The sequence below is a fragment of the Mesoplodon densirostris genome, chromosome 3, assembly GCF_025265405.1.
Source record: "Mesoplodon densirostris isolate mMesDen1 chromosome 3, mMesDen1 primary haplotype, whole genome shotgun sequence".
Taxonomy (NCBI): domain Eukaryota; kingdom Metazoa; phylum Chordata; class Mammalia; order Artiodactyla; family Ziphiidae; genus Mesoplodon; species Mesoplodon densirostris.
The window spans coordinates 152,476,844-152,490,824 of record NC_082663.1 but is presented as its reverse complement, the minus strand read 5'-3'; the positions used below and the strand labels follow the sequence as shown (position 1 = coordinate 152,490,824).

General features: G+C 63.8%; 2 protein-coding genes across 4 annotated transcripts in view; one reads left to right on the top strand and one right to left on the bottom strand.

Moving 5' to 3' along the window:
- The window catches only part of APC2 (APC regulator of WNT signaling pathway 2), a 27,121-nt gene extending 19,410 nt beyond the window's left edge, over positions 1-7,711 (top strand). For all 3 annotated transcript variants that reach the window (XM_060094740.1, XM_060094739.1, XM_060094741.1), the window contains one exon: positions 436-7,711. In XM_060094740.1, coding sequence (XP_059950723.1) covers positions 436-5,350 — 4,915 coding nt within the window. In that variant the 3' untranslated portion in view covers positions 5,351-7,711. The remainder of the gene's footprint in view (positions 1-435) is intronic.
- Positions 7,676-13,981, bottom strand: C3H19orf25 (chromosome 3 C19orf25 homolog). Its single transcript, XM_060094742.1, has 3 exons — positions 13,931-13,981; positions 13,596-13,727; positions 7,676-9,372 (listed from the first exon to the last, which is right to left on the bottom strand). Exons 2-3 carry the CDS (start codon positions 13,723-13,725, stop codon positions 9,143-9,145), a joined length of 360 nt encoding a protein of 119 aa, XP_059950725.1. The 5' UTR covers positions 13,726-13,727; positions 13,931-13,981; the 3' UTR covers positions 7,676-9,142.

The following is a 13,981-nucleotide window of genomic DNA, read 5'->3' as shown; positions in this document are numbered from 1 at the left end:
GAATCTGAAAAGGAACGGATATATGTATATGTATAACTGAATCACTTAGCTGTACACCTGAAAGTAACGCAACACTGTAAATCAGCTGTACTCCAATGTAAAATAAAAATTAAAGAAATAAAATGAGATGGTTTTAATGAAATTTCATTTTAAAAAATAATATTAACACATTAGTATTGTTTCATAAATAGTTTGTTGACATTAATAAATGAAAGCTTTCACACAAGTACAGTGCATTCAATATTTGGGACATGCTTTTACTAAAAATATATCCCTTCCTTTGAAATGCAAAGTTACCTGGGCACCTTCTGTTTTGACTTGCCCCACGTGGCCACGGTCCTGTCAGCGGGCACGCGGCCGGTGGGCTGGGGTCCGGGCTGGGCAGGGGGCCTGACGCACCCCTCCCGCCCCTCCTCACCCCTCGGGCCCCCGCAGGCAGGTGCTGCGGGACCACAACTGCCTGCAGACGCTGCTGCAGCACCTGACGTCGCACAGCCTGACCATCGTGAGCAACGCATGCGGCACGCTCTGGAACCTGTCGGCCCGCAGCGCCGGTGACCAGGAGCTGCTGTGGGACCTGGGCGCTGTGGGCATGCTGCGCAACCTGGTGCACTCCAAGCACAAGATGATCGCCATGGGCAGCGCCGCTGCCCTGCGCAACCTGCTGGCCCACCGGCCCGCCAAGTACCAGGCGGCGGCTACCGCCGTCTCCCCCGGCGCCTGTGCGCCCAGCCTGTACGTGCGCAAGCAGCGGGCGCTGGAGGCCGCGCTAGACGCGCGGCACCTGGCGCAGGCGCTCGACCACCTGGAGAAGCAGGGCCTGCCCGAGGCTGAGGCTGCCTCCAAGAAGCCGCTGCCGCCCCTGCGCCACCTGGACGGCCTGGCCCAGGACTACGCTTCCGACTCAGGCTGCTTCGATGATGACGACGCACCCTCCCTGGCCACTGCTGCTGCCGCCACTGCTGAGCCCGCCAGCCCCGCCGTGCTGCCCCTCTTCCTGGGCAGCCCCTTCCTGCAGGGCCAGGCGCTGGCCCGCGCCCCGCCCGCCCACCGGGGCGGCCTGGAGTCCGAGAAGGAGGCCGGCGGGGAGGCAGCTGTTGCAGCCAGGGCCAAGGCCAAGCTGGCACTGGCAGTGGCACGCATCGACCGGCTGGTGGAGGACATCTCAGCCCTGCACACCTCATCCGATGACAGCTTCAGCCTCAGCTCTGGGGATCCTGGGCAGGAGGCCCCGCAGGAGGGCCGCGCGCACTCCTGCTCCCCTTGCCGGGGGCCCGAGGCGGGGCGGCGAGAGACCGGCGGCCGGGCTCACCCGCTGCTGCGGCTCAAGGCAGCCCACGCCAGCCTCTCCAACGACAGTCTTAACAGCGGCAGCATCAGCGACGGGCACTGTCCCCGTGAGCACTCGCAGCCCTGCTCGCTGGCCGCGCTGGCCGAGCATTGCGAGGGACCCCTGTGCGGCCGGGCGCGGCCCAGCCGGCTTGACCTCAACCTGCCCAGTGGCCAGGTTGAGCCCAAGGCCCGGGACACCGCGGCCACAGATGCCCGCGTGTGCACCATCAAGCTGTCACCCACCTACCAGCATGTGCCGCTGCTTGAGGGCACCGCCAGAGCGGGTGCAGGGTCCCTGGCCCCCAGAGCCCGGAAACAGGCCTGGCTGGCCGTAGAGGACCTGAGCAAGGTGCCCGAGAAGCTGGCGGCAGAGAAGGCGCCCCTCTGCCTGTCCCGCTGCAGCTCCCTGTCCTCACTGTCCTCGGCTGGCCGCCCAGGGCCCAGTGAGGCCGGGGACCTGGACGACAGCGACTTGTCCCTGGAGGGGCTGGAGGAGGCCGGCCCCAGCGAGGCCGGGCTGGACGGGGCCTGGCAGGGGCCGGGGGCCGCCTCCCTGCCCATGGCCATCCCGGTGCCTCAGCGGGGCCGGGGCCTGGGGGTGGAGGATGCCACACCATCCAGCTCGTCTGAGAACTGCGTGCAGGAGACGCCGCTGGTGCTGAGCCGCTGCAGCTCGGTCAGCTCACTGGGCAGCTTCGAGAGCCCATCCATCGCCAGCTCTGTCGCCAGCGACCCGTGCAGCGGGCTGGGCAGTGGTACAGTCAGCCCCAGCGAGCTGCCCGACAGCCCTGGGCAGACCATGCCACCGAGCCGCAGCAAGACGCCCCCACCGGCCCCCGCGCCGCCGAGTGAGCGTGAGGTCACCCAGTTCAGCCTGCAGTGGGAGAGCTACGTGAAGCGCTTCCTGGACATCGCCGACTGCCGGGAACGCTGCCGGCTGCCGTCCGAGCTGGACGCAGGCAGCGTGCGCTTCACCGTGGAGAAGCCCGACGAGAACTTCTCGTGTGCTTCCAGCCTGAGCGCGCTGGCCCTGCACGAGCTCTACGTGCAGAAGGACGTGGAGCTGCGGCTGCTGCCCCCGGCCTGCCCTGAGCGCAGCAGTGCAGGAGGCGTGGGCCCCGGGCACCGCCGGCGGGATGAGGCTGGCGGCCGCCTCGAAGGGCCAACATCCACCGACCGGGACCTGGAGCTGCTGCGCGAGTGCCTGGGTGGGTCCGTGCCCGCCCGGCTCCGCAAGGTGGCCTCGGCGCTGGTGCCTGGCCACCGCACCCTGCCCGTGCCTGTCTATATGCTGGTGCCCGCCCCGGCACGGGAGGATGAGTCCTGCACCGATTCGGCCGAGGGCACACCGGTCACCTTCTCTAGCGCCACCTCCCTCAGTGAGGAGACACTGCAGGGACCCCCAGGGGACGGCGGGCCTGCGCAGGGGCAGAAGGCTGCGGGCCGTGCCGCCCCCACCAGGCAGCCCGCCGGGCACTGGCACAGGGCGGGGGGCACGGGCCGGAGCACAGAGCAGCCCCAGAGCACAGAGCAGCCCCTCGGGGCTGGCAGGAGCCGTGCAGGGCTGGAGCTGCCCCTCTGCCGGCCCCCGAGCGCCTGCAGGGACAGGGACAGCTCCCGCCCAGGCCGGGCGCGTGGGGAAGGGGCCCTGCAGTCTCTGTGCCTCACGACGCCCACCGAGGAGGCAGTGTACTGCTTCTACGGCAACGACTCAGACGAGGAGCCGTCCGCAGCAGCGGTGGTGGTACCCCCGCAGCGGGCATCTGCGATCCCCCGCGCGGTGAAGAGGGAGTTCCCGGCTGGTGGCAGGAAGGAGGTGCAGGCTGTGCCCAAGGTCGCACCGCCCAAGGTCGCTGTGCCCAAGGTCACTGCGCCCAAGGTTGCGCTGCCCACCCGGACCCAGCCCAGCTTCATCGCTGATGAGACGCCACCATGCTACTCCCTGAGCTCCTCCGCCAGCTCCCTGAGCGAGCCTGAGCCCTTTGAGCACGCGGACAGCCGGCCCCGAGCCCGCGAGCCAGGGGTCACCAAGAACCCAGGCCCCAGGGGCAGGCGGGACGGCGCCCCCCGCCCGCGGGCCGAGGCAGAGCTGCTCCGGCGCTGCACTGGCTCAGCCGTGCCCAGGCGCCGGCCCCAGGTGTCTGGCCCAGGGTGCCGCCAGTCCAGAGCGGTGCAGCAGGAGAAGAGGCCAGCAGAGGGGCCCCGGGAGCACAGTGAGGAGGCGGCGGGCTCGGACCACGCCTCAGACCTGGACAGCGTCGAGTGGCGCGCCATCCAGGAGGGGGCCAACTCCATCGTCACGTGGCTACACCAGGCAGCGGCAGCGGCCACCTGCGAGGCCTCCTCCGAGTCCGACTCCGTGCTGTCCTTTGCCTCAGGGCGGTCGGTGGGCTCCACCCTGCAACCTCCCCTGCACAGGAAGGGGCTACGGCCAAGGGCAGAGGGCCAGGCGGGCAGTGCCATGCAACCAGAGAAACGGGACAGGGCTCTGGCCCAGCGCAGCGGTGGCCTGGAGAAGCCACGTGGCACTCAGAAGGCCGCGTCCAGGGTGCCAGCCGTGCTCCGGGGACGGACGGTGATCTACATGCCCAGCTCAGCCACCCGGGCCCAGCCCAAAGGTGCCCCTGGGCCCCGCAGTGTGCCAAGAAAGACAGGAGCCCGAAGTCCAGTGCAGCCAGCAGCCCCCGCCAAAATCCCCGGCCCGGGGCAGCAGCGGTCTCGAAGCCTGCACCGACCCGGCAAGATCTCGGAGCTGGCAGCGCTGAGCCCCCCTCAGAGGAGCGCCACGCCACCCGCCCGCCTCGCCAAGACCCCCTCATCGAGCTCCTCCCAGACCTCCCCGGCCTCACAGCCTCTGCCGAGGAGGTCACCCCTGGCCGCCCAGGCCGCAGGACCCCTGCCCGGCCCCGGGGCCTCCCCCGCAACCAAGACTCCCGCTCGGGCCCTGCTGGCCAAGCAGCACAAGACACAGAAGTCGCCCGTGCGGATCCCCTTCATGCAGAGGCCCACTAGGCGGGGGCCGCCACCCCTGGCCAGGGCAGCCCCAGAGCCAGATCCAAGGGCCCGAGGGGGCCGCCCAGGGCTGGTGCGTGTGGCCTCCGCCCGCTCCAGCGGCAGCGAGGCCTCTGACCGCTCCGGTTTCCGGCGGCAGCTGACCTTCATCAAGGAGTCACCGGGCCTGCTGCGCCGCCGACGCACTGAACTGTCCGCCGACGAGGCCGCCACCCCGGCTGCCCAGGCCGGCCTGCCCCGCCGCGGCCGGCCTGCGCTACCCGCCGTCTTCCTATGCTCCTCGCGCTGTGATGAGCTGCGGGCGGCCCCCCGGCAGGCTCCCGCCCCCCAGCGGCCCCCCACGGCCCGGCCCGGCCTGGGCGAGCGGCCGCCCCGGCGCACCAGCTCTGAGAGCCCATCTCGCCTGCCGGTCCGCACGCCGGCCGCCCGGCCCGAGACGGTCAAGCGCCACGCCTCCCTGCCTCACATCAGTGTGGCCCGCGGGCCCGACGCCCCCGCCCCTGGGCCTGTGGCGGACAACACGCCCCGCAGCAGCACCGGGGAGGCCGCACCGGGCACCACGTGGCGTCGCATCCGGGACGAGGACGTCCCGCACATCCTGCGGAGCACACTGCCCCCCCGCGCCCTGCCCCTGTTGGGCTCCTCACCGGAGGACGGCCCCACAGGCCCTCCGCAGCGCAAGACCAGCGACGCCGTGGTCCAGACCGAGGACTTCGCGGCTGCCAAGACCAACTCGAGCACGTCCCCGAGCCTGGAGAGCTGGGCAACCCCACAGGCCACGACCGGCGGCGCCCCCTCCCTTCTCCTCGGCAGCGACGTGGACGGGCCGGGCCCCGCCAAGGCGCCCGCCCCCGGCCCCTTCGTCCCCGCCAGCCGACACGGTTCCCCCAGCCGCTCCGCCCGCGTCCCCCCCTTCAACTACGTGCCCAGCCCCATGGTGGCAGCCACCACTGACTCTGCCGTGGAAAAAGCCCCCGCCCCTGTCCCTACCGGCCTCCTGGGATAGTGGCCGGGACTGGCCTTCCAGAACGTCCTCTCCCGGCCCAGGGCCGTCTGGCGGCCCCGAGGGTGGTCCCAGCACCCGCCTGCCCACCCGGGCCCCCGCCCTCTGAGCCTCTGCCCTGCCCGTACGGGCCCCACCCTCACTGCGTAGACGCTTGCTTCCGTGCCCAGGGGGCTCCGCAAGGAAAGTGAGCTGCAGGGTGGACCTTGCGTCCCCGCCAGGGGGCGCCCACGAGGGCGCCGTCCCAGCCTGGCCCCTACGCGGAGACCACCCTCCTGGCTGGGGCTGTCCTCGGCAGTGCCCTCCTGGGCTCCTGACCCCACCGGGCCCAGCATCAGCACCACACCCCCTCCCCTCCCCTCCGGGGAGCCGTAGGGAGGTGACAGTTCCCGCCCGCCGACGTGGGGGACGGGAGCCTGCCAGCTGGGAGCAGCGGCAGGCAACTGTGGCAGAGCAGGCGCAGCAGGAAGCCTGTAATTCCGGGCAAGGCTGAGTAATTTGTTCACCAGGGCATAGCCGGTTCGCCTGCCTGTTCAGCCTCAGCGGGGGGCACGGGGGAGGGGCGTGGTTGAGCCCCACAGAAAGGCAGCCCCACCCGAGACGGCGAGCGTAGGGAGCCTGGAGCACCCCTGGACTGGCCGGGGGTGGTCTGGACACAGCACCCCCGCAACCTCGTAAGGAACAAGGAGAGGCAGGCGTGCAGCGAGGGCTCTGGCCGAGGCGGGCGGGGCACCGAGGGGAGGCCGGGGCCCGGCTGACCGCCCCGCCGCTGGGCCTGGACTGCACTCTAAGGGAGGACGTCCCGCGAGGCGCCCGCCCGGCCCCCGGCCTTTCCCTTTTCGATCTCAGTCTCCTTTGCGACGCGGGAAGCCCTGGATCTGTGGGCTCCGTGCGGGCACGGCCTCCTCCCTGAGGTCCAGCACAGCTGTGGGACTCGGAGGCGGGGGGCCCTGGAGCCCACAGGTGCTTGAGGGAGCTGGTCCCAGAGGAGGCGGAGGGGGAGCCCCGGCACACCTGCACGAAGAGCCGCCCACCGCCTCCCTGCAGAACCCGGCTCTGGGGCTGCCGCCCCGCGGATCTGCAGTCACAGTCGCCCTGCAGAGCTTCTCCTGGGGCCGGGGACCCTGTGCCGGTGTCCGTCCCTTCTCTGAGAGGAGAGGGATCAGGGCTGAGTCAAGAGGAGGTGCTGGAGAGGCCCCATCTCCACCCCGGGGGCCACCGACTGTCCCTCCCCTCCCTCGGACACTGTACCGCCGCTGAGACACACAGACTCGCTGCAACCTCTTCCTCACACCCGACACACCGTCCTGCAGGACAGGCGCCAGGACTCTGCCTGAGGGCCTGGACGCAGCGCACGGGAAGGGCTGCACCATGTGCCCCTCCTGTGGAGGGCCAGCCGGCAGCAGCGGAGGAGGCCGGGGGCTGAGCAGGGTGCCAGGAACCGGGCCCCCAGGCGGATCAGGATCAGACGCGTCTCAGATACCGGCCGCCCCCGGCCCCCAGTCCCTGTCAGTAGCCAGAAGGGCGGGACTGGGGGGTCTTCCGAGCACCTTCTCAGATATGGGGGCTGAAGGATGCTGCGCCCCCACCACAGGCCAGCCTCTCCTGGAAAAGGGGGACCCACCCCAGTTCGCCCAGCCATGAGGGCCGGGGTGGGAGCCCCCCGCACTGGGAGACCCGGGCGGCGCTCTGGCCACTGTGTGCCTGTCTCCCCACGTGGGCCGTGGGGCGAACTCCCAGAGCTACCTCTAGGCAAGCAGCGCAGCCACCATGACTGGGGGCAGAGGACCCTCCCCGGCCGCCCCCGCTGCCCTCTGTCTGGCCCAGGCATTCTCTCCCCAGGCCGGGGCCATCCTGTCAGGGCCACCTCTGCCTTTTCCAACCCCTGCAGCGGGGCCAGCCACACCTCATCACCCAGCCCAGCAGGCCAATGGGGGCCCAGGGCACTGAGAAGATGGGCTTCCTGGAGGAAGGCACTGGTGGTTGCTGGACAGTCATCTGAGGCAGGAGCTGGAGGACCAAAGTCTGAAGCCCTCAGGATGCCGCCTGGCCACCCGCTGAGGGGACACAGGGCACCCACTCCCAGACCTCGGCCCAGGGGCAGACGGACACCACGAGCTGGGTGCTGGATTTGGTGCATCACCTGACCCCTGCCACCCTGCCGGCTGCTGCCCGAGCCCAGCTGTCTAGGCTCCCCCTCTACCCTGCGTCTCCCTCCTGGGTCTGCAATGCCACCGGACATGTGTAAATACGTACAGCCCTGTCCCATCCCGTCCCCCCAACCGTAAAGCCATCATCTGGCGGAAGGAGGCCGCGGAACCAGGCGTCTCACATGCACCTTTAATAAACAGCTATTGAGTTGCGCTCCACAATGCCTGCGCCCGTTTCCAGAGGGGACAAGCCGGGGTGGGGGTCCACGTGCTGCCTGCACAGCCTCGCTGCCCACAACCGCGAGGACGCGAGGGGACGCCCGAGGGCTGAGCCCCAGCGTGACCCGGGGGTACAGGGAGAGCGCTCAGAACAGGCACAGGGGGAGGCACCCGGCAGGAGTCAGTGGAGTGTCTCTGCCTGTTGCCGGGGGGGGGGGGGTGATCCGGAGGGTGGACAGTGCCCCAAAGACAGGCGGCCCCACCCGGAGGCCAGGCCGGGCAGGGAGAGGGGAAGCAGCTCACCCCAAGGACCCGCTGTTAGCCAGCGCACCCTGGAGGAGGCAGCCCGGCGTCCACTGCTGCCACTAGAGACAAGCCCGCACTTTCTTGACACCGGAGCCTCTAAGGTCAAGTCTCCAGTTTTGGGGTCTCTGAGGGTGAAGCAGACACTCTTTCTTCCTGGGATGCGCAGGGTCTCCCTTGTCAGGGCCCTGCGTGCTGGGTCCCAGCACTGCCCTGAGCTTCTGGGGACCCTGCAAAGGAGCAGTCTATGGGGGCACCGTTCAGGCAGCTACACACGGGGATTTCATCAGAGCGACTCGGGCTCACCCACAACGGGCCTGGCTCCGGGGCCACCTCCCGCCGGCCTACTGCTTCTCTGGTCTTCATGGGATGGGTGTTTTAGGGTGATGCCCTTTTCAAGATCCTCTCCTGCCCCACCACCCACCTGTCCGCAGACGAAGGTGCATGGACAGGAGGGCAGCTGGGTGATGGCCCGGGGCAGTGGACTGACCACCACGTCCTCTCATGGCGCCCCCGTGTGACAGAACCCCACAGCTGACGGACGGACAAGTGCCCTGGGGGAGCACCCAGGCCCTGGGTCGGGGTGCCGGGGGCCCTGAGGGGTGGCACCCACCGCGAGGCCCCATCTCAGATCTGGGCCCTGGGGCGGCCACAGCTCCTCACATAACCTTAGCCACTACGTGTCAGGGAGGACACTGAACTCCCCGCCCTCTTCTGGGACCCCTGGGGCCCCCCAGTTCACACAGAGAAGGCAGAAGCAGAGGGTGGGTCCCACCAGTTCAGCCTGATGGCGGGGGCAGTGAAGCAGGGTCGCCAGAGGAAGGAAGGGAGGATGGACGGAGGGCCCTCGGGGGCTGGGCCCCGCAGAAAGTCCAGTTGGGGCTCCTCAGGGTGAGGGGCATGCGCACAACCTGGACCTCACCCTCGGGGAGCGGCCTGTGCCTGGCTGAGGCAGTCCCACCCCCTGGGTGGGCTGTGTCCCCCGGGGTCTCTGGGTGCCAGGCGTGCCTAGGCCGCGGAACAGAGAGCCTGGACCCTGGTTCCAGGACCCAGGGGCCAGGTGTCAGGTGAGGTGCGCCGGGCCAGGTGTCGAGCGGAGGCCCCGAGGCCCCGGGGAGCCGGGTCAGCCCAAGGAGGTGGTGGCCGCGGCACCCGGCAGAGCCACCTGGCCCACGTGGCTGACCTCCTGCTCCAGCTCCTCGCGCGCCCGCCACAGCTCCTCACGCCGCTGCTTCAGCTGGGCGCCCGCACGCCACAGCCGCTGGTTCGTGGCCACGTAGACCCGACTCTGCTGGTAGAGCTGCTCCTGCTGGGCCTCAGTGTCCTCGGCCCTCCCAGAGGGGGCTGGGGGCTCTGGGGACAGGGCATGGCAGCATCACTGCCTGCTGGCCACACAGGGGACTCAGTTTACCCCCCAAAGAAAGCAGTGGACCGAAGGGGACAGGTCACAGTAAAGGCCAGACTCCACCGTCCCTCGGCCCCACCTGGGAGTGGGCTCCAGCTCCTGGAAAGGGCCTTGGCCCTGACCATGAGCCAGCCGGCCTCACCTGTGCTCTCAGCAATCAGGGAGGTGAGAGGAGGCCAGGAGGGCATGGACGCACATTTCCCAATGACCACGCTTCCTAAAGGGCGTGGCGGGGGGCGGGGGGACCAGGGCAGGAAAAGCACAGGTTTCAGGGCCACCTGGAGACATGTCAAGGTCCTCTCTGCTCTGCCTGGTTCCCTTATCTACAAACAGGCCCAGAAACGCTGGCATTTAACTAAAAATCACTTTATCTGCTTTAGTAACAAGGTGGGAAAGGGCAGACAGTGCACACGGAGGCCAGGTATAGCCCTAGATGTGAACACAGGCCGGCAGGCGAAGCCCCTAGCCCTCGAGTGGCCCCAGCACTGCTCATGGGGGAACTGGGCCCAGGATCCTTAAGTTGCGGCTCAAGTGGCCTCTGAAGACCCAGCCGCGGGCCAGGGATAAATACGGCTCCTGTTCCTCGGGCTGCCCCGTCCAACACGACGTTCCAAGTGATGGAAACGCCTAGCTAAGCCACCAGGGGCTCCTGAGCCCTTGAAATGTGGCCACATGGAACAAAGAACGGAATTTTCTTTTTTTTACTATTAAGAAAAAAAAAATTGTCCCACAGCCGCGTGTAAATCAGTGAAGTTAGAACACTCCTTCACACCATACACAAAATAAACTCAACATGGCTCAAAGACTTAAATATAAGATATGACACGATACAACTTCGAGAAGAAAGCACAGGCAAAACATTCTCTTACATAAATGGTACCAATATTTCCTTAGGTCAGTCTCCCAAAGCAACAGAAATAAAAGCAAAACTGGGACTTCCCTGGTGGTCCAGTGGTAAAAAATCTGCCTTCCAATGCAGGGAATGAGGGTTTGATCCCTGGTGGGGGAACTAAGATCCCACATGCCGCAAACTACTGAGCTTGCGCGCCTCAACTAGAGCTCATGTGCCGCAAACTACAGAGCCCACGCACCCTGGAGCCCATGCACCACACTAGAGAGAAGCCCGCGTGCCTCAATGAAGATCCCATGTGGCACAACAAAGACCGAATGCAGACAAAAATATATAAATAAATGAATAATAGAAATAAAATAATAAATAATAAACAGATGGGGCCTCATCAAACTCACAAGCTTTTGTACAGCAAAGGAAACCATCAAAGAAAAAGTCAACCTATGGAATGGGAGAAAATATTTGCAAATGATGCGACTGACAAAGGCTTAATCTCCAAAATATACAAACAGTTCATACAACTAAATCAAAAAAACAAAACAGCCCAATCAAAAAATGGGCAGGGGGGCTTCCCTGGTGGCGCAGTGGTTGAGAGTCCGCCTGCCGATGCAGGGGACACGGGTTCGTGCCCCGATCCCGGAAGATCCCACATGCCGCGGAGCGGCTGGGCCCGCGAGCCATGGCCGCGGAGCCTGTGTGTCCGGAGCCTGTGCTCCGCAACGGGAGAGGCCGCAGCAGTGAGAGGCCCGCGTACAGCAAAAAAAAAAAAAAAAAAAAAAAAAAGGGCAGGGGACCTAAATAGACATGTCTTCAAAGAAGACATACAGATGGCCAACAGGCACATGAAAAGATGCTCAACGTTGTTAATTATTAGTGAAATGCAAATCAAAACCACAATGAGGTATCAAGTCACACCAGTCAGAATGGCCATCATTAAAAAGTCTACAAACGGGGCTTCCCTGGTGGCGCAGTCGTTAAGAATCCGCCTGCCAATGCAGGGGACACGGGTTTGAGCCCTGGTCCGGGAAGATCCCACATGCCGCGGAGCAGCTAAGCCCGTGTGCCACAAGTACTGAGCCCGCAAGGCACAACTACTGAAGCCGTGTGCCTAGAGCCCGTGCCATTGCAGTGAGAAGCCACACACTGCAACAAAGAATAGCCCCCGCTCGCCCCAACTAGAGAAAGCCCGCGCAGAGCAATGAAGACCCAACGCAGCCAAAAAAAAAAGTCTACAAACAATAAATGCTGGAGAGGGTGTGGAGAAGAGGGAATCCTCCTACACTGTTGGTGAGAATGTAAGTTGGTGTAGCCACTGTGGAAAACACTATGGAGGCTCCTCAAAAAACTAAAAATAGAGCTACCATATGATCCAGCAATCCCACTCCTGGGCATACAGCCAGACATGGAAACAACCTAAATGTCCATCAACAGATGAATGGATAAAGAAGATATGGGCGTGTGTGTGTGTGTGTGTACACACACACACACACACACACACACACACACACACACACACACACACACACTGGAATACTACTCAGCCATAAAAAGGATGAAATAATGCCATTTGCAGCAACATGGATGGACCTAGAGATTATCATACTAAGTGAAGTAAGTCAGAAAAAAAAGGACAGAAACTATATATCACTTATATGTGGAATCTAAAACATGACCCAGGGCTTCCCTGGTGGCACAGTGGTTGAGAGTCCACCTGCCGATGCAGGGGACATGGGTTCGTGCCCTGGTCCGGGAGGATCCCACGTGCTGCGGAGCGGCTAGGCCCGTGAGCCATGGCCACTGAGCCTGCGCGTCTAGAGCCTGTGCTCCGCAACGGGAGAGGCCACAACAGTGAGAGGCCCGCGTACCGCAAAAAAAAAAAGAATCCGCCTGCCAATGCAGGGGACACAGGTTTGGGCCCTGGTCCAGGAAGATCCCACACGCCGTGGAGCGGCTGGGCCCGCGCACCACAACTACTGAGCCCGCGCTCTAGAGCTCATGCTCTGCAACAAGAGAAGCCACCTCAGCAAGAAGCCCGCGCACCACAGCGAGGAGTGGCCCCCACTTGCTGCAACTAGAGAGAGGCCTGCGTGCAGCAACGGAGACCCAGTGCAGCCAAAAATAAAATAAATTAATAAAAAAACCCACAAAACACCATTCACTTTATAGCAGTACACCATATATACTCAATAAATGTTTGTTAATCAATAAATATTTTTAAAATTTAAAAAATAAAAAAAAATAAAATATGACCCAAATTGGACTTCCCTGGTGGCCCCGTGGTTAAGACTCCACACTTCCACTGCAGGGGGCATGGGTTCGATCCCTGGTCGGGGAACTAAGATCCCACATGCCGGAACAGCACGGCCAAAAAAAAAAAGACAAGAAAAAAAACAACCCAAATGAGCTTATCTACGAAACAGAAACAGACTCACAGACATAGAGAACAGAACTGTGTTTGCCAAAGGGGAGGCAGGCAGGGCGAGGAAGGGACGAACTGGGAGTTTGGGATTAGCAGATGTAAAGTATTATATACAAAATGTATAAACAACAAGGTCCTACTGTAGAGCACAGGGAACCATAATCAATATCCTGTGATAAACCATAATGGGAAAGAATATGAAGAAGAATGTATATGTATGTATAACTGAGTCCCTTTGCTGTACATCAGGAGTTAACAAAACATTGTAAATCAACTATACTTCAACTTTAAAAAAAGACACAAAGACAAACCCAAAACAAACAAACAGCAACAAAAAAACAAAGCCCCAAAGCGTTTCTCACTTTCTATCGTCCCACAAGCCTTACATATTGAATGTTTCTACCCACTAGAATGGCCCGAGGGCACGCACTTCCCCACCCCCTTGGCCACGCCGCGCAGCAGGAGGGATCTGAGTTCCCCGACCCGGAAGCGAACCCGTGGCGCCTGCAGTGGAAGCGCCGAGTCTTCACCATTCGACAGCCAGGGAAGTCCCAGGCACTTCCATCTTTTTTGAGCACCTATCCACCTCAGTGCTTAGACCAGAACCTGGCCCACAAGAGGTTCTCAATGAAGGTTTGTTGAATGAATACACGAACGTCACAGAGTGGAACACAAAATTCACCCTACAACTCATGTGCTTCCAACCTTCTGAACAACGGGTGGACACACGTTTTCTGCAAAAGGCCAGACCTACGTATTTTTGGCACTGTAGGGCCAGACAGTCTCCGTCCTGACTACTTAACTCTGCCAATATGTCTTAAAGGCAGCCAGGCGCTTCCCCCGCCCCTTCCTGCTGGGGTCTCTGGGCCGCCTCTCCCCTGCCCGACCTGGGCTCCCCTTACCTTCCCGGGCCACGGCGGTGAAGACTAGGTCCTCGGCGGGCGCCCCCCGCACGTCTTCCAGGATCTGCTCCACCGTGGGGGGCGCCGGGCGGGTGGGCAGCACCACGCGCTTCTTGGCCTTGGAGCCCATCCCTGCAAGTGGGAGAAGGGAGCGTGGAACGGGCCGTTCCTGCCGCCCAGCGAAACCTACACGCACTCCGGAACCCCGCTCCCGGGGAAGCCCGTCCTGCCCCGCTCCTCCCAGGGCCGAACAGCACAGGGCCAGGGGGTTCAGCCTCCGTCTCCACCCAGGTCCCAGCTTCCCGCTGAAGCTCCCAGCGCGACCGCCGCCTCACCTGGCGCCAAGCCTTCAGCCTCAACCGCGGCCCAGTGGCCATTTCCGCTTC

Excerpts from the sequence above, each read along its gene's own strand:
- C3H19orf25 (XM_060094742.1), bottom strand. The coding sequence starts at position 13,725 with ATGGGCTCCAAGGCCAAGAAGCGCGTGGTGCTGCCCACCCGCCCGGCG. Across the intron at positions 9,373-13,595 it reads CACCGCCGTGGCCCGGGAAG|AGCCCCCAGCCCCCTCTGGG; the intron begins GTAAGGGGAGCC and ends CCCTGTCCCCAG.